The sequence below is a fragment of the Macrotis lagotis genome, chromosome 3 (genome assembly GCF_037893015.1).
Source record: "Macrotis lagotis isolate mMagLag1 chromosome 3, bilby.v1.9.chrom.fasta, whole genome shotgun sequence".
In the NCBI taxonomy this organism is placed as follows: Eukaryota; Metazoa; Chordata; class Mammalia; order Peramelemorphia; family Peramelidae; genus Macrotis; species Macrotis lagotis.
The window spans coordinates 55,449,350-55,471,472 of record NC_133660.1 but is presented as its reverse complement, the minus strand read 5'-3'; the positions used below and the strand labels follow the sequence as shown (position 1 = coordinate 55,471,472).

At 36.6% G+C, this 22,123-nt stretch overlaps 1 protein-coding gene across 1 annotated transcript in view; it reads left to right on the top strand.

Moving 5' to 3' along the window:
* LRIT3 (leucine rich repeat, Ig-like and transmembrane domains 3) overlaps positions 1-21,646 on the top strand; it is a 34,980-nt gene extending 13,334 nt beyond the window's left edge. Inside the window, exons 4-5 of the mRNA XM_074227394.1 lie at positions 17,016-17,321; positions 20,305-21,646. Coding sequence (XP_074083495.1) covers positions 17,016-17,321; positions 20,305-21,416 — 1,418 coding nt within the window. The 3' untranslated portion in view covers positions 21,417-21,646. The remainder of the gene's footprint in view (positions 1-17,015; positions 17,322-20,304) is intronic.
* Positions 21,647-22,123: the final 477 nt, after the last annotated feature.

Here is a 22,123-nt window from a genome sequence, read left to right as displayed (position 1 = left end):
ATTACACATTAAATATTTATATAATTACACATATAAATACATATTTAATATTAATCACTGTTCCTTATATTGTTGAACAATTAGTCAATCAACAAATTTTACTTATTATTTGTGGACATTCAAGGACAAAGAAAAACATAAACCACTCTCTACCTTTAAGGAACATATTACAGCTTCTTTGGAAGACAGACTGTCTAGGAGTTTTCAGTAAATAATGGAACACTTTAATTTGCATTCACTGGCCTCTATTCAAGGATACTAAGGCAAAATAAATTAATTTATTCCAACTGCTTCAATTGTGGTCAGTTTGTGGTTTTAAATAAATGCAGAACAGCTAACAGATTAACTTCAGGGTGGCTTTCCCTGGGGCGGGGGGAACCCTTGGAGATTGTCAACAGTCTCCAATTGCTTTGGGTAAACTTAATTTAAAAAAAATTCATCACTTGCAAGAGTTATTTCAGGGCTAAGATGCAGAGAGGCCTCACATTTGTGGGCTATTTTGTTTTTTCATTTTTTTATTTTGCCAGAGTTTTCAAATTGTAAATTGCTTCAGTTGACTAATGTAATATATCACTCCAAAATTTCAAAACATGAAACCTATATTGAATATAACATTATATAAAATATTCATTTATGCTGTAAAAGTTTTGAAATCATATTTTATATTCATTTACTATAATGTATATTTATCATATTGATTTAATGAAGATGGGTATATTACTATATCATTGAAGCAACTATAAATTCATTCAATGAAAATGAATATTATCTGTCACATATAACATATATCCATTTTATGCTTTAAGATTTATGCTTTGAAATTATATTTCCTAAAATTATTTTAATTTAGCTAAATATCTGTAAATATCCATATTTATATATTTATATATTTCCTGATGAGGCAATATTATAGAATGGAATGATCATTGAACTGGAAGCCAAGGAGACCAAATTCTGTCACTAACTTGTTCTGTGGCCTCAGAGGAAGGAAAGAACAAGCCTTTCCTAAACTTGTGTAAGGCACTGTATTAAGTATCTTCTCATATGATCCTTATTTTACATTTGGGTAAACTGACCAGGCAGCAGTGAAGTGACTTGCCCAAAGTCACTCAGCTAGAAAGTAAGTATCTGAGACCAGGTTCACACTCAGGTCTTCTTGACTCCAGGCCCAGGGCACTAACCACTGTACCACCTGGCTGCTTATCAAAATACCTTAAGCAAAAAATTTCACCTCAGTCTTCATTGGTAAAACATTACCTTACCTGCTGCTCAGTTGTTGTTTTGCTTCTGTTTTTTTCTGCCAAGAGAATGACCTTTGGACTGAGAAGGACAGAACACATAGAACTAACATGCCCAAGATATCTGAGGTGATAGTTAAGCAAATGCTTAGGCATTCCCAATGAATTCAGTTTACTTGGCTCAGATGAATTATATCCTGTGACATTGAAAGAAATGAGGGCAATAATTTGAAAGATATTGAAGGACAGGAGAGATACTGCAGCCTGAAGGAGAACAAATCTACCTATTTTCCAAAAAAAGTGAATGATACCTATAGCCTATAGGTTAGTGAACTGTGTATATAATGATGTAATTTATCTTAGATAGTAATACAATATAATGCACTCTACAGTTTGGAATGAATGACAATATGATCTGTGATTCTAAGTTTCACTTTGATTCCTGAAAAGATGGGAAAGGGATTAAATATTTACATATCAATCAAAGTGCAGACACTGTGTTGAGCAGTTTACAAATATTAGTTTATTTAATCCTTGCAATTTGATCCCTATGAAATAGGTGTTGTAATTATCCTTACTCACAGTTGGGGAAATTGAGGCAGGCAGACTTTTTTTTTAGCTGACTTGCCCAAGGTCACATTTGAACTCAGGTCTTCCTGACTCCAGGTCAGCACTGTATCCACTGTACCACCTAGCTGCTTCCAGGCAAATTCTAAAATGTATCATTAAAGAGACAGGGAACCCCTAGAAAAGACAATGGTAGTCACAAAGAACCAACAGATGATATTTTTATTGTTATTATTTACTATACAGTAGATCAGGGTTGAGTTTAGCAAAGTTTTTGATGAAGCATCTCATGTTCTTCTGGCACCTTTTGGAATAGCTGATAAAACAATTAGATGTTTCAGATTGCTTAAAAGGTTTGACCCCACAAAATATTTATTGATGGTTCCTTGTCAGTTTGGTAGGAAGTCTCCAGTAATTGTCTAAGGATTTTCTTGGCCCTGAACTACTGCACATTTTTATCAGTGACATGGATAAAGTCATAGATGACATTCTTATCAGACTTACAGATGTCGGATAACAATTAGAATTCAAAAAGAACTATGTTCCTCTAGCTTCCTAAACCTGCCACCTGAATCTTGTATTCAGTTTTCGGATAATTTTATTAAATTTTATTTTATTTTTCCAATTACATTCAAGGGTAGTTTACAACGTTCTTCTATTTTGCAAGTTTATGAGTTGCACAATTTTTCTACTACCCTCCCTTCTTTCCTCCCTCCTCATGGCAGCAAACAATCAGGTAAAAGCTGTACGTGTATGATTGTGTTTTCCATATTAGTCATGTGATGAAAGAGGAATAAGGAGAAAAAAAACTACAGCATAATTCTAGTAAGCGTTTTTTGTTGTTGTTGAGTGATATTAAAAAAAAAAATAGGACTGGAACACTGGACCAAATCTAATAAGATAAAATTTAATGGGGCTGAATGTAAAGTAGAAGAGTAGAAAAAAATTGACTTCCTAAATACAGGAGGAAGAAGACATGGTTAGTCTGGAAAAGATTTGAAAGTGGGCTTAGTGTATGTTCAGCATGGATCAATAGTGTAATATGACAGCTCCAAAATTAATGAATGGGATCTTGGATGCCATGAGAGCCACATCCTTCATGCCTAGGCAGTGATAGTCTAGAGGTACTAGGCTGTAGTCAGACCACAATTAGCTTTGACTTCAGTTCTGCACCACATTTTAGAAAGGACTTTGATAAGTTGGAGAACATCAGGAAGAGGGCAATAAGAATGGTAAAGGATCTTGAGTCCACTATATGACCTTAGGATTATTTGATGGAGTTGATATTTAGTTAGGTGATATGGGGCAGAAGAGAATACCTTTCAGGTATTTGAGGGGCTGTCACATGGAATATTAATTATTCTTTGCTCTACGTGGCCTCGCAGACCAGACCCAGAAACAATGAGTGGAGGTTGAAAAGAGTCAAATTTAGGCTTGATAGAGCAGGTAAAAATTTCTAACAATTTGGATTGAGTTGTCTCAGAGGTCACAGGCTGCCCTTCACTAGTGCTCTTCAAGAACAGATTCAGGGACCATATCCTGGGTATATTGTTGCAGAGATTAATTTTGGGGTACAGGTTGGATAAACTGCTGAGGTTCCTTTCAATTTTGAAATTCGATAGGGTAGGGGCGGAGCCAAAATGGTGACAAGAAGGGATGGAGTCTTAGGAGCTCTCTGATAAAACTCATCAGCTAAGGACTCTTAAATTTTCGAGAGACAGAACCCACAAAGGGACCCAGTGAGGCAGTTCTCCTACTCAAGGTAACCTGGAAAAGAGCAGAAAGGCTCTGCTCCCCGGGTGGGAGGGGCGGCCGCCAGAGGGGTGGCCCACCAGAGCCAAAGAACCTTAGCCTCCCGGAGGCAGCCCCAGGACGCTGGGGGTCTCAGCTCACAGCAGCGGGGGAGTCTCCTGAGCTGCACCCCGAGGAGCACCAGGCACAAAGTGGGGGAACAGTGGGGGACCTCTGCCAGAGTGAGCACGTGGAGCCCAGCCCTCAGGGCACACAGCAAGCAGCATCTTCTTTCCCCAGCCCTGATCCAGGAAACAGAAGCAGGCAGAGCCAGTAAGCAGGAGCCCCCAGGGCATGAGCCCATTGAGCTGAAGGAGGGGAGTGAAGAGAGACCGCAGAGCTCCATCCTCTGCCCCTAGAACAGGACTCTGGGGCTCTGACCACATTCAGATCCTGACCACAGTCTAGGCTCCCCCATAGAACAGCAGCTCCCCCCCCCCACATCAGCCCCTTGGCAGAGGGGGGCGCTTATGGTCATTCACAGACCAGGAGGGAGGACAGAGCCTCACATACTGAGACCCTTGTGGGAGTGTCCCAAAAGCTCAGGAAATACCCCAAACCAGGCCCAGGCTGGGAAAATGAGCAAGCAGAGAAACAGAAAGAAGACTATTGAGAAATATTTTGCAAATGAGCCCAAGAAGGACCAAAATACTCAGTCTGAAGATGAGGAAGCACAAGCTCCTGCATCTAAAGACTCCAAGAAAAACAGAAATTGGGCTCAGGCTAAGATAGAGCTCAAAAAAGACTTTGAAAATCAAATGAGGGAGTTGGAAGAAAAACTGGGAAAAGAAAGGAGAGAGATGCAGGAAAAACATGAAAATGAAGTCAGCAGCTTAGTCAAGGAAATCCAAAAAAATGCTGAAGAAAATAGCATGCTAAAAACCAGCTTAGGTCAAATGGATAGAACAGTTCAAAAAGTTATGGAGAAGAAGAATGCTTTAAAAAGCAAAATTGGCCACATGGAAAAAGAGATAAGAAAACTCTCTGAGGAGAACAAATCCTTCAGACAAAGAATAGAATTCAGGGAGATTGATGAATTTAACAGAAATCAGGAATCAATACTTCAAAACCAAAAAAATGAAAAATTAGAAGAAAATGTGAAATATCTCATTGAAAAAACAACTGATATGGAAAACAGACTTAGGAAAGATAATTTAAAAATTATTGGAATACCTGAAAGTCATGATCAGGAAAAGAGCCTTGACATCATTTTCAAAGAATTACTACAGGAAAATTGCCCTGATATTCTAGAAGCAGAGGGCAAAATAGAAATGGAGAGAATCTACCGATCCCCCAGAGAAAGAGATCCCAAAAAACCAACCCCTAGGAATATTATAGCCAAGTTCCAGAACTCCCAAGTCAAAGAGAAAATATTACAAGCAGCCAGGACACAATTCAAATATCGTGGAGCTGCAGTCAGGATCACACAGGACTTGGCAGCAGCTACATTGGAAGCTCGTAGGGCTTGGAATACAATATACCGGAAGGCAAGAGAGCTTAGAATGCAGCCAAGAATGAACTACCCAGCAAGGCTGAATGTCCTCTTCCAGGGAAAAAGATGGACTTTCAATGAACCAGGGGAATTTCAAAGGTTCCTTTTGGAATGGCCAGAGCTGAACAGAAGGTTTGATCTTCAGATACAGGACTCAGGTGAAGCATGGAGATTGGAGGAGAGGGGGAAATATGAGGGACTTAATGAGGATGAACTGCATGTATTCCTGCATAGAAAAATGACACTGATAATACTCATATGAACCTTCTCAGTTAATAGAGCAGGTAGAGAGAGCTTTTATAGTTGAAGCACAGGAGAAAGCTGAATTCGAAGATAAAATATGATGTAAAAATGGAGTCAGTAGAAAAGAAAGGGAAATGGAATGGGAGAAAGAAAAAGGAGAGGGGGAGTAGTCCAAGATATTTCACATAAGATTTTTTTTTATTACAATGAGCTATTGCAATGATATGGAAGGGGAGAGGCAAGGGAGAATGAGGGAATCTTTGCTCTCATCAGAGATGGCTGGGAGAGGAAACAGGAAATATACTCAATGGGGTATAGACATCTGGAGTAAGAAGGAGTGGGGAGCAGGGGGAAGGGGTGGAGATGTGAATAAAGGAGGAGAGGATGGACCATGGGGGGAGAGTGGCCAGATATAACACATTTTCTTTCTTACTTCTTGCAAGGGGTTGGGATTGGGGGGCCTGCCCAGGGCCACAGGGCCAGGTGGATTCTGGGCCTAAGGGGTGGTATGGGGGCTCAGGGCTTCTTGGCCCTGGGACCAGGGATCTGTCAGCTGCGCCACTCAGCTACCCTACAGCAGAATCATAGTGAAAGGAGAGAGAAAATAGAGTACATGGTAGTGGAGAAATAAGAAAGGAGGGAGTTGCGATCAGCAATGGCAATGGTGGAAAAATATGGAAATAACTTTTGTGATGGACTTATCATAAAGAATGAGATCCACCCAGGACAGAGTTGTTGGTGTTGGAACAAAGACTCAAGCACATTTTTTGTTATTATTATTTGGGGGAGGGTGCAGGGCAAGTGGGGCTGGGTGGCCTGCCTGGGGCCACATAGCAAGGTGATCTTTGGGTGTCTGGGGTGGGATTTGGACCCAGGTGCTCCTGGCTCAAGGGCCAATGCTCTGTCTGCCACCCAGCCACCCCTACTATTATTACTATTTTATTTTATTTTGGGTCTTTTTTTCTTTTTTTTTTTTTTTTTTTTTTTTTGTTTTTGCAGGGCAGTGGGGATCAGGGGGCTTGCATGTCACATGGCTGGGTGATTGTTGGGTTTACAAGGATGCTCGTGGCTCCAGGGCTGCTGCTTCGTCCATTGTGCCACCTGGCCATACCTACAATTATTACTATTATTATTTTTTTATTTTAATTTTTTTTCCTCTCCCTTTTACTTTTTTCGCCCAAACAAGTCTATCTATATTCATGGGGGGGAGGAGGGGTATTTTGTTTACTTGTAAACAATAATATTTTATTAATGTAAAAAAAACCATTTGTACAAAATGAGAATAAAAAAATAAATTTAAAAGAAAAAAAGAAAAAAATAATTCGATAGGGTAATAAGCATTATATATATACTACATATATATACTATATACTATATATACTATATATATATATTATATATATATACTATGTGCTGAGTACTATGTGCTGAATGCTTATCTTTCACAAGACAGTTGTAGAGAAACAAAGAGGAAAGAAATTTTGAAAATGGTGAGGGAGGGAGCAAAGTACAATTTTCAATTAATCAAATTAATGCATTTAATTAATCAATTACTCAATTATACAATTAATCAAATATAACAACAAAAGGGATAAATTTGACATGGGAAGGCAATTCGAGAGGTCATTCAAAGAAAGGGGTAGAAGCAATCCTGTATCCATGAGTGTCTTTAGAGCATGGACTGGTGAACTAGCTTTTTCTGACACTTTTTTTTTTTTTGGTTTAGGCTCTATGACTATTTTGTGCTTCTTTCTGGAAGATTTAGTGTGTTCAAATAGCAAACAAACAAACAAACAACCTGTTCTTTTAAATAAATGAAAAGATAGCTCTAAGATCTTAACTTAGAGGTCACTCAATGTGGTAGGCAAGCCATGCACATATTTCCTGGGATTCTTACAGTTCATAGTTCACAATTCTGACTCAACTAAGAGATAAGAGTCTTTTATTATTTGCTAACTCCTGGAAAAATTTATATGCAGTGACCTTCTATAGGGCTGATTAATATGGTGAAATGTGTGAACTCTATTGGAAAATTTCCAAATTCTAGGAGGAAAACATTACAATGTCACAGGATGAGGTTGAGGAAAATCACCAAATAATTTCAGGCTCCTAACAACAATGAAAAGACTAATGGTTTAACTGCATTATTTGTAAATAAATAAATTACAGGAATAGCAATAGTTTTATTTTGTTTGGTCCCAGACGGGATAAAAGATCTTGACATGAAATCCATATTCTAATTATTCTATTGACTAAGATAAACTCCTTCTTTCAAGGTAGCTGATGAAAAGTTACATAACTTCACTGTTTAAAAAAAGTCTCTAAATAAGTAGAACCAAAAGCATTCTTAAAAAATGACGGAACTGTTCACTTTCATATTGTGACTCAGACATTATGTAATTTTGGTCCTCTTTGAGCAAGAGACAAACAACAACAACAACTTGAGAAAAAATAGATTTGCTATAGATCTAAGACATTGAGTCAAAATCCACTTATTAGTTATAATGGGTTGTTTTGTTGCAGTTTTCTGTTTCTATCTCTCTTTGGGCAATTTCATGTTTGTATTGTCTTTTCTGTTCCTACAGTTGTCTTTTAGATATGATCTTTAAATATTAATCTATTGGTTTCTTGTACTTATGAAAATCTAATTTATAAATGTTCATCCAAGTAGGTAAAGAAATACAATTAACATAATCTAGACCATGACATGTGTCTCCATGACAGACCCAACATAGTAGTAGGAAATATGGTTCTGAATAGCCATTCTTCTAGTAAGTGGATGAATGCTCTTCAATTGATGGCTCAAATTATTCTGGAAATATATTGTTCAGGTTGTGCACTGATTTTGGACATGAATATCATTAAATAGTTTCTCGAATGGTTTATCCTATTGGATGTACTTTTCTTCTGTAGATGGTAAAGCTTCTGATTCGCCCATTGTTGATGTTCTGTTCATATTTGGGATTTTCTTGATAAAGATACTGAAGTGATTTATCACTTCTTTTTTCAACTCATTTTACAGATGAGGAAACTAAGGCAAATAGGGTTAAGTGACTTATCCAGGGTCATACACTAGTAAGTATCTGAGGCCAGATTTGAACTCAGGAAGATGAATCTTGGTTCTGAACTCAGTGCTCTAGCCACTGCACAACCTCATTTTCTATTACTTTGATGTTAGTCATGCATGTTTTTTCTTCTAGTAAAAAGTGATGGTTTTATCTGGTCATTTATGCATTTACTTTCAACTCAAGTGGACCAAGTGCCTACTGTTTTTAAGGCACTGTGCTGAATTCTAGGGACATAAAAGTTAAATAATATAGTTTTCTCCTCAAAACATTTACAACCTAATGGGGGCCATCTCCAGTGGTCTCATCCATATCTGGCCACTGGACCCAGATGGTTCTGGAGAAAGGCTGGTGACTTTGCATACTCCCTCACAATTTAAGTTGAAAATCACTTACACTGATGTCATGGTCCTCTTCAAGAAGGAAGGGCAAATAACAACAACCCAGTAATCTACATCTGGGTCAGCTGGGCAGTGCCATAGTACATAGAGCACCAGGTCTGCAGTCAGGAAGACCTGAGTTCAAATTTGACCTCAGATTCTTACTAGTTGAATGACTCTGGGAAAGCCACTTAATTCTCTTTGCCTCAGTTTCCTCATCTGTAAAGTGAGCTGGAGATAGAAAAGTCAAATCACTCCAGTATCTTTGCTAAGAAAACCCCAAATGGGGTCAATAAGAGTCAATCACAAGAGAAAATAACTGAAAAACAATTTATACTCTTTCTCTTTGTCTTTCTGTCTTTGTCTCCCTTCTGATTCCCTTGTGACCAGTGGCATGGTTTATAGGATCACTGACTGGCATTTGGGATGTTCTCTATAACCACAGAATGATGGTTCCTCTTTCTGTGAAACCTGTACAAATTGGGGGCAGTGTGTACAATGGAAAGAACATTTGTTTTTAAAGTCAGAGGATCTGGGTTCAAATTCTGGCTCTGAAATTTACTGACTTGATTTTGAAAAAGGCACTGGAATTTTCTCAAACTCAGTTTTCTATCTGTAAAATGAGGAGGTTGCACTAAATGGCCTTTAAGATACCTTCCAGTTCTAAATCTATGATTTTTTTTTGTTGTTGTTCAATATGTCTGTCTCTTGGTGTCAGCATTTTTAGGGATTTTACCTTGAAGGATGAGTCACGTTCAAATTGACCTTGATGAATTAGAGAATTGATAGAGATAATACAGAATAAAGTTGAATAGAAACAAGGCTAATGTTTTTCACCTTTGTAAGAAAGTCATGCTCCACAATTAGATGATGAGCAAAACTATGGCAGAAAAATATGAATCAGCAAAAAAGTGTCATTGTTGCAAAAAAAGCAGATAGTTGGAATGTAGAAATAGTAATATAGAAAATGGAAACTGGATTATAGTTGGAATTGGTTTTTACTAAAGTATGACCTCTTTTGGGGTGGTGAAGCCCAAGTAAAAGGTGACAAGCATAAAGGATAAAAAGTAAATTTATTTTGTTTATATGTATTTTATAATAAAATGATTATTTTATTTATTATAAAGGATTAACATTTAGTAAATTAACTTTCAGAGGACAAGCTCAAGGAAATAGAATTTCTATTAAATCAACTTTTATTCATGCACAAATAATAAAAAAGAGAAGAGAAGGAGCTAGTGAATAGCATTTAGCAAGATGACCTTGGAGACAGCAAGACATGGGTTCAAGACCTACTTCATACACTTACTGACTGTGTGATCCTAGGCAAATCACTTTACCTCACAGTGCCCCAGGCATCTCTCTAAGATTATAAATTACAGAGCAGGTTCTGATCTGTTTTCATTGAAAAAGTTTCCTCACTAGAAATTTTCTTCAGAGATGAAAACACATGTCCAGATCAATAACCAAACAGAAGAAATAAGTGTATTGAATGATCATTAAAAAATAACAACAATAACCCAACAACCCCCCAATGTTTTGGGGTACAGACTATACAACTATCTTTGCAGACCCAATTCAATCCTGCCTCAAAGCCAAAGTCCCTTTTATGGACTCATTCACCAGCTGCCCTTCTAATGGGGCCCAGATGTTCATGACTTAAAACCACCTGGCCAAGTATTAGAAAGAGGAAGCCTTGGGTAACCATGGATAGCTGGCAAACATATTTGAGAATTGACCACATTTATCGCAATAGAGCAGCCAGGTGGCACAGTGTTCTGGGTCTAGAGTTAGGAAGTCTCATCCTTCTTAATTCAAACCTGGTCTCAGACTCTAACTCTGTGAGCCTGGACAAGTCCCTTAATCCTGTTTGTCTTAGTTTCTTCATCTGTAAAATGAGTCAGATAAGGAAATGACCCAGATGGGGTCATGGAGAGTCAGACATGACTGAAACACAACTCAACAACACAAAATCCTGATGGAGATGATAAATGGTGGAAATTCCAAATTAGATTAATAGAAGGAAAATTGTACACTTGGTGTTGTTGTTGTCCTGCATTTTATCCAAGAAGACCACTGACAAGAAGTAAATGAAGTCATGACATGCACATAATTTTGGATTAAAGTGAGGAGTTGTTTTCAAAGACACCACTTTCACTATCTCTTCTAGAACCATCTGAACTCAGTGACCTGATATAATGGGAACAGGACAACTGGTGTTGACCTAGATATAGTATAAGAGCCTTTTAGATGTAGGTCTTTCCCACATCACCAAGACACCTGGGCATGGTAGTACCATCAGGTTTAGCAGGTTTGACTTAGCAACATTCAGTCAAAATTCCACAGCTGGTTACTGTATTCCTTTGATGAGACTGGGTGTCAATCATCTGTGCTAATGAGGAACTGTGGAGGAAGAGTTAGGTTAAATATAAGCAAAGACATTCAGATTTTGAGGATTGCATTACCAGAGAGGTGATGAAATTGCATCTCTTTAGACAAAAGTCCCTAGAGAAAAAGTCAACAGCAACCTTCTTGCAATAGTTTTATTGTTCTGCTAGAAAGCCTTAGATATTCAAGAATACCACCTGAGAACTTTTTTCTATCATTCATTAATTTGCATAAGCCAGAATAACTTGCATTTGGAATCCAGAAAATTACAAAAAAAACTTAGATAGGCGGTATGGGTCAAAGGTTGGACCTGGAAGGAGTAAGATCAGAGTTAAAATCTGATTCCAGACACTTTCTAGTTGTGTGTCCTTTGGCAAGTCTCTTGGCCATTTTAGACTCAATTTCCTTTTTTATAAAAAAGGGAATAATAATAAGACATATCTCAGAGTGATTGTGAGGGGCAAATGAAATAATAATTGTAAAGCATTTAGCACATACAGTATAAATGTTAGTGATTATTATTATTATTGAAAATCAGTGTTTTGATTATACTTTGTAAACTGTTTTTGACACAGAGGCACATATTTATCTTTTCTGAGAGTAAAAATGGAGAAAGCATATGGCATGAGTCTGCCATAGGATGAAAATTAGGGTCACCCCTCTTGAAATCATTGAAGACAAAGAGCTGTCAAGATGACCAATTAGACTGTTAAAAAAAAGATTAAAAATGTTTAGAATTAATCAGGAACTCTCTTTCACCTGATAAAAAAAAGAGACCGTATTTCCATCAAAGCAGCAAATTAAGATAGATCCTCTTTGGCTCATTGCTACACACAAAATTTTGCGATGGAATGGAAGCTTTTTGTCTGAATAGTCTCAACCTAACAGGAGAAACTGAAGCAACTTAGGCAAAACTTAAGCAACTGGGGCAGCTAGGTGGTTCAGTGGATAGAGCACTGGCCCTGGAGTCAGGAAGACCTGAATTCAAATCCAGCCTCAGCTAGCTGTGTGACCTTGGACAAGTCACTTAGCCCCATTGCCTTACAAAAAAATAAAAGCAAACAAAAAACTTAGGCAACTTAGAATTTCTGGAAAGACTTGCATGAACTGATGCTAAGCGAGATGAGCAAAACCAGAAGAACAGTGTAACAGCAATGGACTTGCTCACTCCATCAGTGCAATAATCAGGAACAATTTTAGGGGATCCGTGATGGGGAATATTGTCTGTATCCAGAGAAGGATTGTGGAGTTTAAACAATGACCAAAGTCTATTACTTTCAATTAAAAAAAATAGTTGTCTTATGTACTACTATGTAATTTTGCTATCTCTTATATTTTATTTTTTCCTCAAGGATATGATTTTTCTCTCAACAATTTAAATTTGATCAATGTATAGCATGGAAACAATATAAAGATTATCAGATTGTCTTTTGTGGGGGTGGGGGGAGGGAAATGAGGATGGGGGAAATTATAAAATTCAAAACATTACAAAAATATTAGGTAGAAATTACTATTGTATATAATTGGAAACCAAATTAAATATATTAAAAAAAAAGAAATGGAAAAAAGTGGAATGGCTTTATGCCATTGAAACTAATGTATAGTCAAATTATATCATATCAACAAATCTTATTAAACACCCAGTATATGTTAGATACTGGACTAAGCTCAAAGGTTTCAGAGGAAGATGAAAACAATCTCTATTCTCAAAGAACTTTAATAGAGGAACACAATATTTAAATAATTATGTGCAAGCAAGACATATATGGGATAAATTGGAGATTATCTTAAAAGGTAGCATTAAAGGAGATCAGAATAAGCTTCTTGGAAGACAAGGAAATCACTTAATTTTTATGTCAGTCATGTCTAAAACTTTTCAGTAACACTAATTTAAAATTTACTGTTATAATATTATCATCTCATTGGTTAAAAGCCATATTTGTTTCAGTTGCCAGGATTGTCATATCTGAAATTGTTAGCACTGACAGAGGAAATCAGGAATTTCCCCCTGTAGTTTTTATCTGGTTCTCCCCTCTGGAGTCAAATGGTAGAAGTTTTGCAATTCTTCCCAGTAACCTGCAAATATTTTATGATTGCTACCATCTTGCCCCTTGAGTATTTTTTTCTCTAGATAGCCCCAGTTTCTTAAATAGATGTCCATATGGCATGATCTGAAGAGCTTTCATTTTATTGGTTTCCTCTTCTCCAGATGCTCTGGAGCACATCAATGTCCTTCCTAAAATGTGATAGCTGGAACTGAACACAATACTACAGATGTTATTTGACCAGAAAGGAATACAGCAGGATATTATTTCCCCAGTTCTAGAAATTCTCTTAAATTTATTTGTTTATTAATTTTTTGTCAAGGCAATGGGGTTAAATGACTTACCCAAGGTCACATAGCTAGGTAATCATTAAGTGTCTATGGCTGGATTTGAACTCAGGTCCTCCTGACTCCAGGGCTGGTGCTTTATCCACTGCACCACCTAGCTGTCCCTAGAAATTATCTCTTAATGCAACTTGAGGTGGCTTGAGTTTATTAGAGGTAGATAGGTGGTGAATTTGCGATTCCTAATCAGAAGACCTGAGTTCAAATTAAACATCACTTATTAGATCTTTGACACTATACATGCCACTTAACCTTTGCCTGTTGTGAGAATTAACACTGTGTTAGTGCTCTGTGGAGCTTAATAAAAACTTACTGACTGATCAAAAAGTCAGATAACCTATGTACAATACTTTGCAAACTTTAATATACTAGTTAAATGTGTTATTATTAGTTTTTGTTTTTTTTTACTTAATAGTTATTTCTTTTTTCCAATTACATGAAAAGATTGTTTTTGACATTCATTTTTATGTTTTAAGTTCCAATTTTTTCTCCTTTCCTTCCTTCCCTTCCCCTCCCCCAAACAACAAACATTCTGATATATGTGTATAATCATATTAAACAAGTTTCCATATTAGTCATGTTATGAAGGAAGAATCAGAACAAAAGAGAAAAACGATGGTAAAGAAAAAGCAAAAAAGCCCACCCCAAAATGAGCATATTATGCTTTGATCTGCATTCAAACTCCATAGTTCTTTCTCTGGTTGTGGTTAGCATTTTCCATTTTGAATCTTTTGGAATTGCCTTGGATCATTGTATTGCTGAGAATTATTAAATCTATTATGATTGATCATTGCACAGTGTTGCAATGCTGTTACTGTATACAGTTTTCTCTGGGTTTTCACTTCACTCTGCATCAGTTCATGTAAGGCTTTCCAGGTTTTTCTGAAATCTGTCCGCTCATCATTTCTTATAGCACAATGATATTCCATTACATTCATGTATCACAACATTTTTTTAGCCATTGCCCAATTGATGGGCATTTCCTCAATTTCCAATTCTTTGCAATCACAAAAAGAGCTGCTATAAAATATTTTTGTATATGTGAATCCTTTTCCCTTTTTTATGATCTCTGTGGAATATAGGCCTATAGTGGTCTTGATAGATCAAAGAGTATGCACCCTTTGTATCAAACAGAAGTTTTATAGCCCTTTGGGCATAGGTCAGAATTGCTCTGCAGAATAGTTGGGTCTATTCACAACACCATCAACAATGAATTAGTGTCTCAATTTTCCCTCATCTTCTCTAACATTTATCATTTTCCTTTTCTGTCATATTAATTAATCTGATGGGTGTGAAGTGATACCTCAGAGTTGCTTTAATTTGCAATTCTCTAATCAATAGTAACTTAGAGTATTTTTCATATGACTATAGATTAATTTTTTCATCTGAAAAGTGTCTGTTCATATCCTTTGACTTTTTATCAATTGGGGGATGATTTGTATTCTTTTAAATTTGATTCAATTCTCTATCTAGTTTATAGATGAGACTTTTATCAGAAATACCGTGGATAAAAACTATTTCCCAATTTTTTGCTTTCCTTTTAATCTTGGTTGAATTGATTTTGTTTCTTATTGGTTGTTTAACTGTCTTATCAAACTGTTGACTCATATTAAACTTTCAGTCCACTAAAACCTCTAGATTTTTTTACAGATAAATTGGTATCTACCTTTACCTCTAATGTCTTATACTTGCAGGTTGAATTTTGAACCTTCAGAGTAATACTTTATATTGACTCCTATTCAATTTCACCTTTACATACCTTCTCATTTCAATTATCTCCCCTTTCTAACCCATTCTTTTAAAAATGTTTAACTGATACTGTTGCTACCACTAACTGATGCATTATCACCACTTCCCAGTTATTCTACTTTTATTGGAACTCTTCCTTGTAACAAAATGCAATTAGGAAAAACAAACTAGAACATCATCCTTGTCTGAAAATGCTTTCCTCATTCTATACCCTTAGTTCATAATCTCTCAGAGGAAAGATGACAGGCACATTTTGCCATCTTCTTCTGAAATAGTCATTTCAATGACAATTCCAAAATTTCACAAAGTTGTTTTCTTGAGTTGTTTCACTGGGGTCATCACAATTAATTCTCCATATCATTGCCAAGTTTATTTTTCTTATACTTGAGCTTGATGATATCATTTCTTTGCTCAAAACTCTTCAAAGTTTTTCGTTTTCCTTTGGAATAAACTCCTTCCTACTTAGACTAGAGTTCACCTCTAATCTGATGTAACTTTATTATTCCAAAGTTATCTCAAGTTGATGTCTTCCATTTACTTTCAGCTCCAGCTGTCTTGGACTATCTGCCTATTTTATCCCATTTTCATATTCTTTGTTTATACTGTTTCTTCTGCCTGGAAGGACCTCTTCCTAACTCCTCTTCCTTTTCCTACCCATCTGCTGAAATTCTACTGATCCTTCAGTCCAAGCCAAATGCTACTTTCTCCATGAAGCCTTCCCTGGAAACTTATATGACACTATATGTATAACTCTTATACTACACACACATACATACACACTTATATTACACATACATTCACATATATAATATATCATATATGTTATGTTATATTATATACTATATTGTATTGTTATTTTATATTATAGAATGAATTTGTGGCTATGTCATGACATACAAATTCTTGTATGAAATTCCAAACTTTATGCAGATGTGGACTATCTTTATTATGGCTTCCCTACCTAGGATATCTCTAGCATCCAAGTCAGTACTTTGTTCTTTCTGGGGGTACTAAACATAGAATTTCATTTATTTAAGAAACTCCTGGGTAAGGAAACTCCATGCACCAATGAGAATTTTTAGCCTTAGAAAATTGTCCGAATGGCACTGATAGGTTAAAGGACACAGGACAGGTCAGAGACTGGTGTTGAGATCAATTCTTTCTGATTCCACTTCTATTATTCCAGAATGTCCTTTGTACATATTAGGTGCTTAACAAAAGGTTGCAAAGAAGAATCTCTAAGGAACTTTCTGGTATTTAATAACGCAAAGTTCAGAGATATTGTAAGGGAACTTAAGTAATTTATTTTAATTTTTGTGTTTTTTTAAACAAGTGTTTATTATCTCTCCCTCCCTTCTTCACTATTAGAATAACTAAAAAAATTCCTCAAAATAAACATGCATAGTCTACTAAAGAAAATTATCACATTGATATCCAAGTAAGCATATTTCATTTTGGATTTTAAGCCCGTCTTTCTGGAAGGAGGTGTAATTTTCTTCAGTCACCTCGACTTATCAACTCTCAAGTGACTTACCCAGAGTTACCCCATTCGTGTCAGGACTAGGAACTGAACCTCTGTCTTCTTGATTCCAATCAACTATAGTAATCTATTCATTGTTCCATGCTGACTCACATACGACAACAGTCTTGTTCTTGGGCAAGGCTGGCAGAAAGATGTACTCATCCTCTCCTTTTCATATTTTTCTATTTAAGGTTTGCAGGACAATCCGTGGTTCTGTGACTGCCATATTTACAAAATTATGGAGTTGTCAAAAGTTATAGATCTCACTTTGGTGCTCCTGGATCCCCTACTGGTCTGTGATGGACCAGAAAGCCTTACAGGGATCTCGTTTCAAAGGGCTGAGTTGGAGCAATGCCTGAAGCCATCAGTGATGACCTCAGCTACCAAAATCACATCAGCTTTAGGAAGCAATGTTCTTTTGCGTTGTGATGCCACAGGGTACCCCACACCGCAGCTCATCTGGACCAGGGAAGACAACTTGCCAGTTAACTCTACAGGTAGCTATTTTCTTTTAGACTTCTTAAGGGTTTAGGGCTGTTTAAAAAGTTTGACATTAATATCATGATTGAATGTGAGTTTTGAGACAAACCAGTTAATTTGAGAAAGATATTCTGAAAACGTTGAAGATAATGAAATGAAAAAAATAACTTTTATTGTAGGTAATAGTGCCAGTATTTCACTTCTCCATCAAATTTCTGCTCTGAAAATTAGACTAGTTCTTTCCTTTAAAGATGAGAAAACTGTTCTCAAAGCTTGATTGACCCAGGGGGCTAAGGCTCAAATAAAAGCTAGGTTGACATGGCTTCTGGTCACTAAAGGGCATAAAAGGTCCACTAACATGGCATGGAGACCTGCCAGAACAGGCTGATAGAGGTTCCAAAACAAGTGTTTCTGGAACTAACAGACTAGATAAATTAAAAAAATTTCCCCCTTAACCCAAAAGAATTCTCCTCCAATGTCCTATTTAGCTATAATTTTTTTTTTAGTTTTTGCAAGGGTTAAGTGACTTGTCCAAGGCCACACACAGCCAGGTAATTATTAAGTGTCTGAGGCTTGATTTAAACTCAGGTACTCCTGACTCCAGGGCCAGTGCTCTATCCACTGTGCCACCTAGCCATCACCTAACTGCCCCCTAGCTATAACTTTATAGTTCAGTGATGATCCTGTTTTTTTGTAGGGATACAAGCTTTACTATATCCTAGCAACTAGAGAGGTTTCAAGGACAAGACTGGTTGCAGACTTTATTTTTGTTATTTAAGGACTGATTTAACTAAGATATTAGAAGCAGAAGCTTGGCCCTCAAGTTTTTTTCCTTTAACAACTCATGAAACTGTCTACTAAGGTATAGAGGATTATGATCTGCATCAAAAAAAAGAGCATCCCAGTGGTGAAAACAGATTCTTGGAAGTATTTGGAGAATGAAGCAGCATGACATCATGAATGATGAATTAAGAGTTAAAAGTTACTTTTTTTGGCTCTGACAGCAGCTTCCTCTACATCCTTGGATAAATTTGTTAAATCTATCTGGGATCACAGACACTCTCCTAGAGATAAATGTTCCATTTGATTAGTTTAGAAAATAAATGATTAACATTTTAGGTATAGAAGGAATTTTACAAGTCATTTAGTTTAATTCCTTCATTTTACAGAGAAGAAAATGAGGCCCAATGTCTTTAAGTATCTGGATGATTATGATATTGTACAAAAATGAGACCTAACTTGGTTTTCCTAGTTCCAGAGGACAGAATTAGGAGTTCTAGAGAGAAGTTATAAAGAAGTAACTAGACTTAAAGGAAAATAAACTTATGAACAACTGGTGGTATTTTAAGGAGGAAAAGGTGGAATGTGAGGTCTCAAGAGAACTCCCTCTTCCTTGAGTTTAACTATTTTGTTGTTTTAGTCATCTTTAACAATTTGTGACCCCATTTGGGAATTTTCTTGGTAAAGATACTGGAGTGATTTGCCATTTCCTTCTTCAGTTCACTTTACAGATGAGGAAGCTGAGGCAAACAGGGTTAAGTGACGTAGCCAGGATCACATAGCCAGAATGGGTCTGAGGTCAGATTTGAACTCAGGAAGAAAAGTCTTCCTGTTTCCAGTCCCAGTCTTCTATATCACTTAGCCCTCTAATGGATTGAAGTAAATGACTTCTCAGCCCCATTTCAACTCTAAAATTCCATGATTCTTTGATTTTCCTCAGGAAACACAATTAGTTTAAGGCAGTTGCAGTAGATGGAGTGCTAGATTCAGGAAGATTCATTTTTGAATTCAAATTTGACCTCAGACACTTACTGGCTCTTTGACCCTGGGCAAGTCACTTAATTCTGTTTGCCTCAATTCCTCATCTGTAAGATGAGCTGGAAAAACAAATGGCAAACCACTCCAGGATCTCTGCAAAAACAAAACAAAACAAAACAAAACAAAAATCAAATCCAAATGGGTCAAGAAGAGTCAGATCTGACTGAACAACACCCCCACCAACAGTTTCAGAATAGAACCCAGGTCTCCTGACTAAACATAGTGCTTTTTTAAAAATCGCAATGGGCTGTTTTTTTTCCCAAATTATTTTCACACATCTAGATAGACAATGAAGATTTAAGTTATAAATGTTCAAATGATCAAGCAGAAAACAAAACTGGGACTTTTAAAAATTGTATTAATTATATAAATCAAACTACCAGAGGTTGGCTTTGCTTGCCTGGGTAAGTAAATCCAGTTTCTCCACATGTGTGGTATTTATAGGTTCACTATGATGTTTATTGAGTAATGTTTATTGACCTTTTTTCAGATCCATAGAAATCTGGCTTACATAATGGAAAATAATAAAAGTTTGGGCTTGATATTACTTCACTGTGATATTACACTGTGAAAGCAAATAAATTCTTAGTCCATGAAACTGATACTTTAATGTGTTTATTAGGACCAAAGGTCTGCAAATTGTAGGAAACTTAGAGTTTGAGTCCTATTGAATCCAATCCCCTCATTTTACAGATGGGGAAAACCGAGGCCCAAATTACCACACAAAATTTTGACAAATTGAAAGACGGAAACATGTTCTAACAAGATTTATAAGATCTTGTGCAGGTTTTTCATGTCCTGGATAGTAAGACTTGGCTTATTATTTATCAGGTTCTTTTTAAGAACAATATTGATTGTCTGCTAATATAATTCCCAAAGAATCCAAGGTTTATCAGCATGGTAAAATTAATTTAAGTCCAAGGATTTGGAACTTATGGGGAATGATCCATTCCAGAAAAATGAGATACTCTGCCTTCCATTTAAATGATGGCACTGGGTTTCAATTTTTTTTTTCAGTGAAAAAAAATATTTTGAAAATACTGTTCATCTAAGCATTGAGATAAAAATTCCTATAAGAAGAAGAAGCTGCTTCTATGAATGGGCAGCTAGTCACTTCTCATTTGGCTTAGTAGATCTAGGTTCTCTTTTCTTTCACTAAACATCTGGTTTTCTTTCCTTTAGTAATTCAGGAAACTCCTGAAGATGGAGTCAGGTGGTCCATAATAAGCCTGACTGGAATTTCTTACAAGGATGCGGGTGATTACAGCTGCAAGGCCAAAAATCTGGCCGGAATCTCAGAAGCCATTGTCAGGGTTACTGTGGTTGGCATTGTTACCACCACCATACTCCCTCAACTATCAGGAAAGAGAGTGGGAGCTGATCAGCTTCTGGAAGAGGCCAAGCATGCAACTGCAAAGTCTACACCCAGAACTACATTGCCACCCTCTCCAACCACTTCTTCATTTTCTTCTTCCCCTGTTTCTTCTTCTACTTTCCCTTCTCCCATCACTACTTTTACCACTCTATCTATTGTCACTGAAATATCAGAAAATACTAAGATGATCAGCAGAAAGCCCCCCAAGTCTTTCCCCAATGGAAAAGGGAGTTCAAAGGTGGTGATGAATGGAAGCAAACTTCCTCCAGCCAGTGCCAGCATGAAAGAGATATCATTATTGAGCCCTGCTGTCATCACAAAGCCTGGGATTGTAATAAAAAACCTCAAGGTGGTTAATGAGACCTATGACAGTGTGACCTTGACCTGGAAGACTACCAATGCTACTAAGAACAATGCTGTTACTGTGCTATATTCTAAGTATGGTGAGGAGGATATGATTCCACTGAGCACTGGCTCCAGTGAATCACAGATTACAATAGATGGTTTGGAGGCTGGTATGCAGTATGTGGCTTGTGTCTGTCCCAAGGGAGTCCCTCCCAATACGGACCAATGTATCACCTTCTCCACTGACAGAATGAATGAAAAGGTGAACTCCCAAATTTCTTTTCTTATTGTGGCAAGTAGTGCTGCTTGTGTGGTTGTTTTGTCATTGATTTTCTACCTTTTGTACAAAGTTCTTAGGCTTCAGTACAAGCCAAAGGCCATCAGGGAAGATGACCTAGCAAAAGAGACTTATATCCAGTTTGAAACTCTATCTCCCAGATCCCATCCTTCACGGGAGCTCTGGACTCGAAGGCGCACAGATGAATCAGAAAGATTATTGCTTTGTTCCAGGTCAAATGTAGACTCTCCTATGACCTTCAGAAATGAGGGTTCAAGATCAGAATATTATTGCTAATGTTTTGTCATAAAGAGATGAGAAGATTGGATAAGTAATGATAGAACTGACCTTTCCTCGTATGGACTGTGAGGTTTAGCTATAAAATGCCAACATTTTTGCCTCTGCAACTTCTTAAAGTGTGCTGGAAAGATAATTGTTCTAGTGTTTAAAAATTTTTTTTAATGCCATAAGACTTCAAAATTAGAAGAATTTCTTGAATGTTGAAAATGTGACAGACCTTGTTCATAATTTGGGAGTGGACTTTCAGTATTCTTTGTTTGGTGGCTTTTAGTTATTTGAAAAAATAAATTCATGGCAATATTGCAAACACAATGTTATATAAAGTGGACTTATTAGAACTTTTTTTAAAGCATAGCCATCCAAAGCCTCAACTTTTATCTAAATTTAAAAAGTTGTATGTTTTTGTTACTATCAGGTTTATTACTATCATTGTCCATTCAATGAGTACCATCAAGGGGAAAATCAACCCAGATTAATTTTTTTTAATTTTATTTTTAGCATATGAAAATATATTTTTTGGGAATATCACCAATAAGGAACCAAGTAAAATAAATATTAAAAAAAGCAATAAGCATATACAATTGTGTTTAAATTGGCTGGGAGAAATTTCTTCTCTTGTTCTTGCATCTATAGATGTAATTGTAAGATTTAAAAAAAGAGAAGTAGAAGGAATGGTGACTAAATGAAATCATTTCTAATAATAG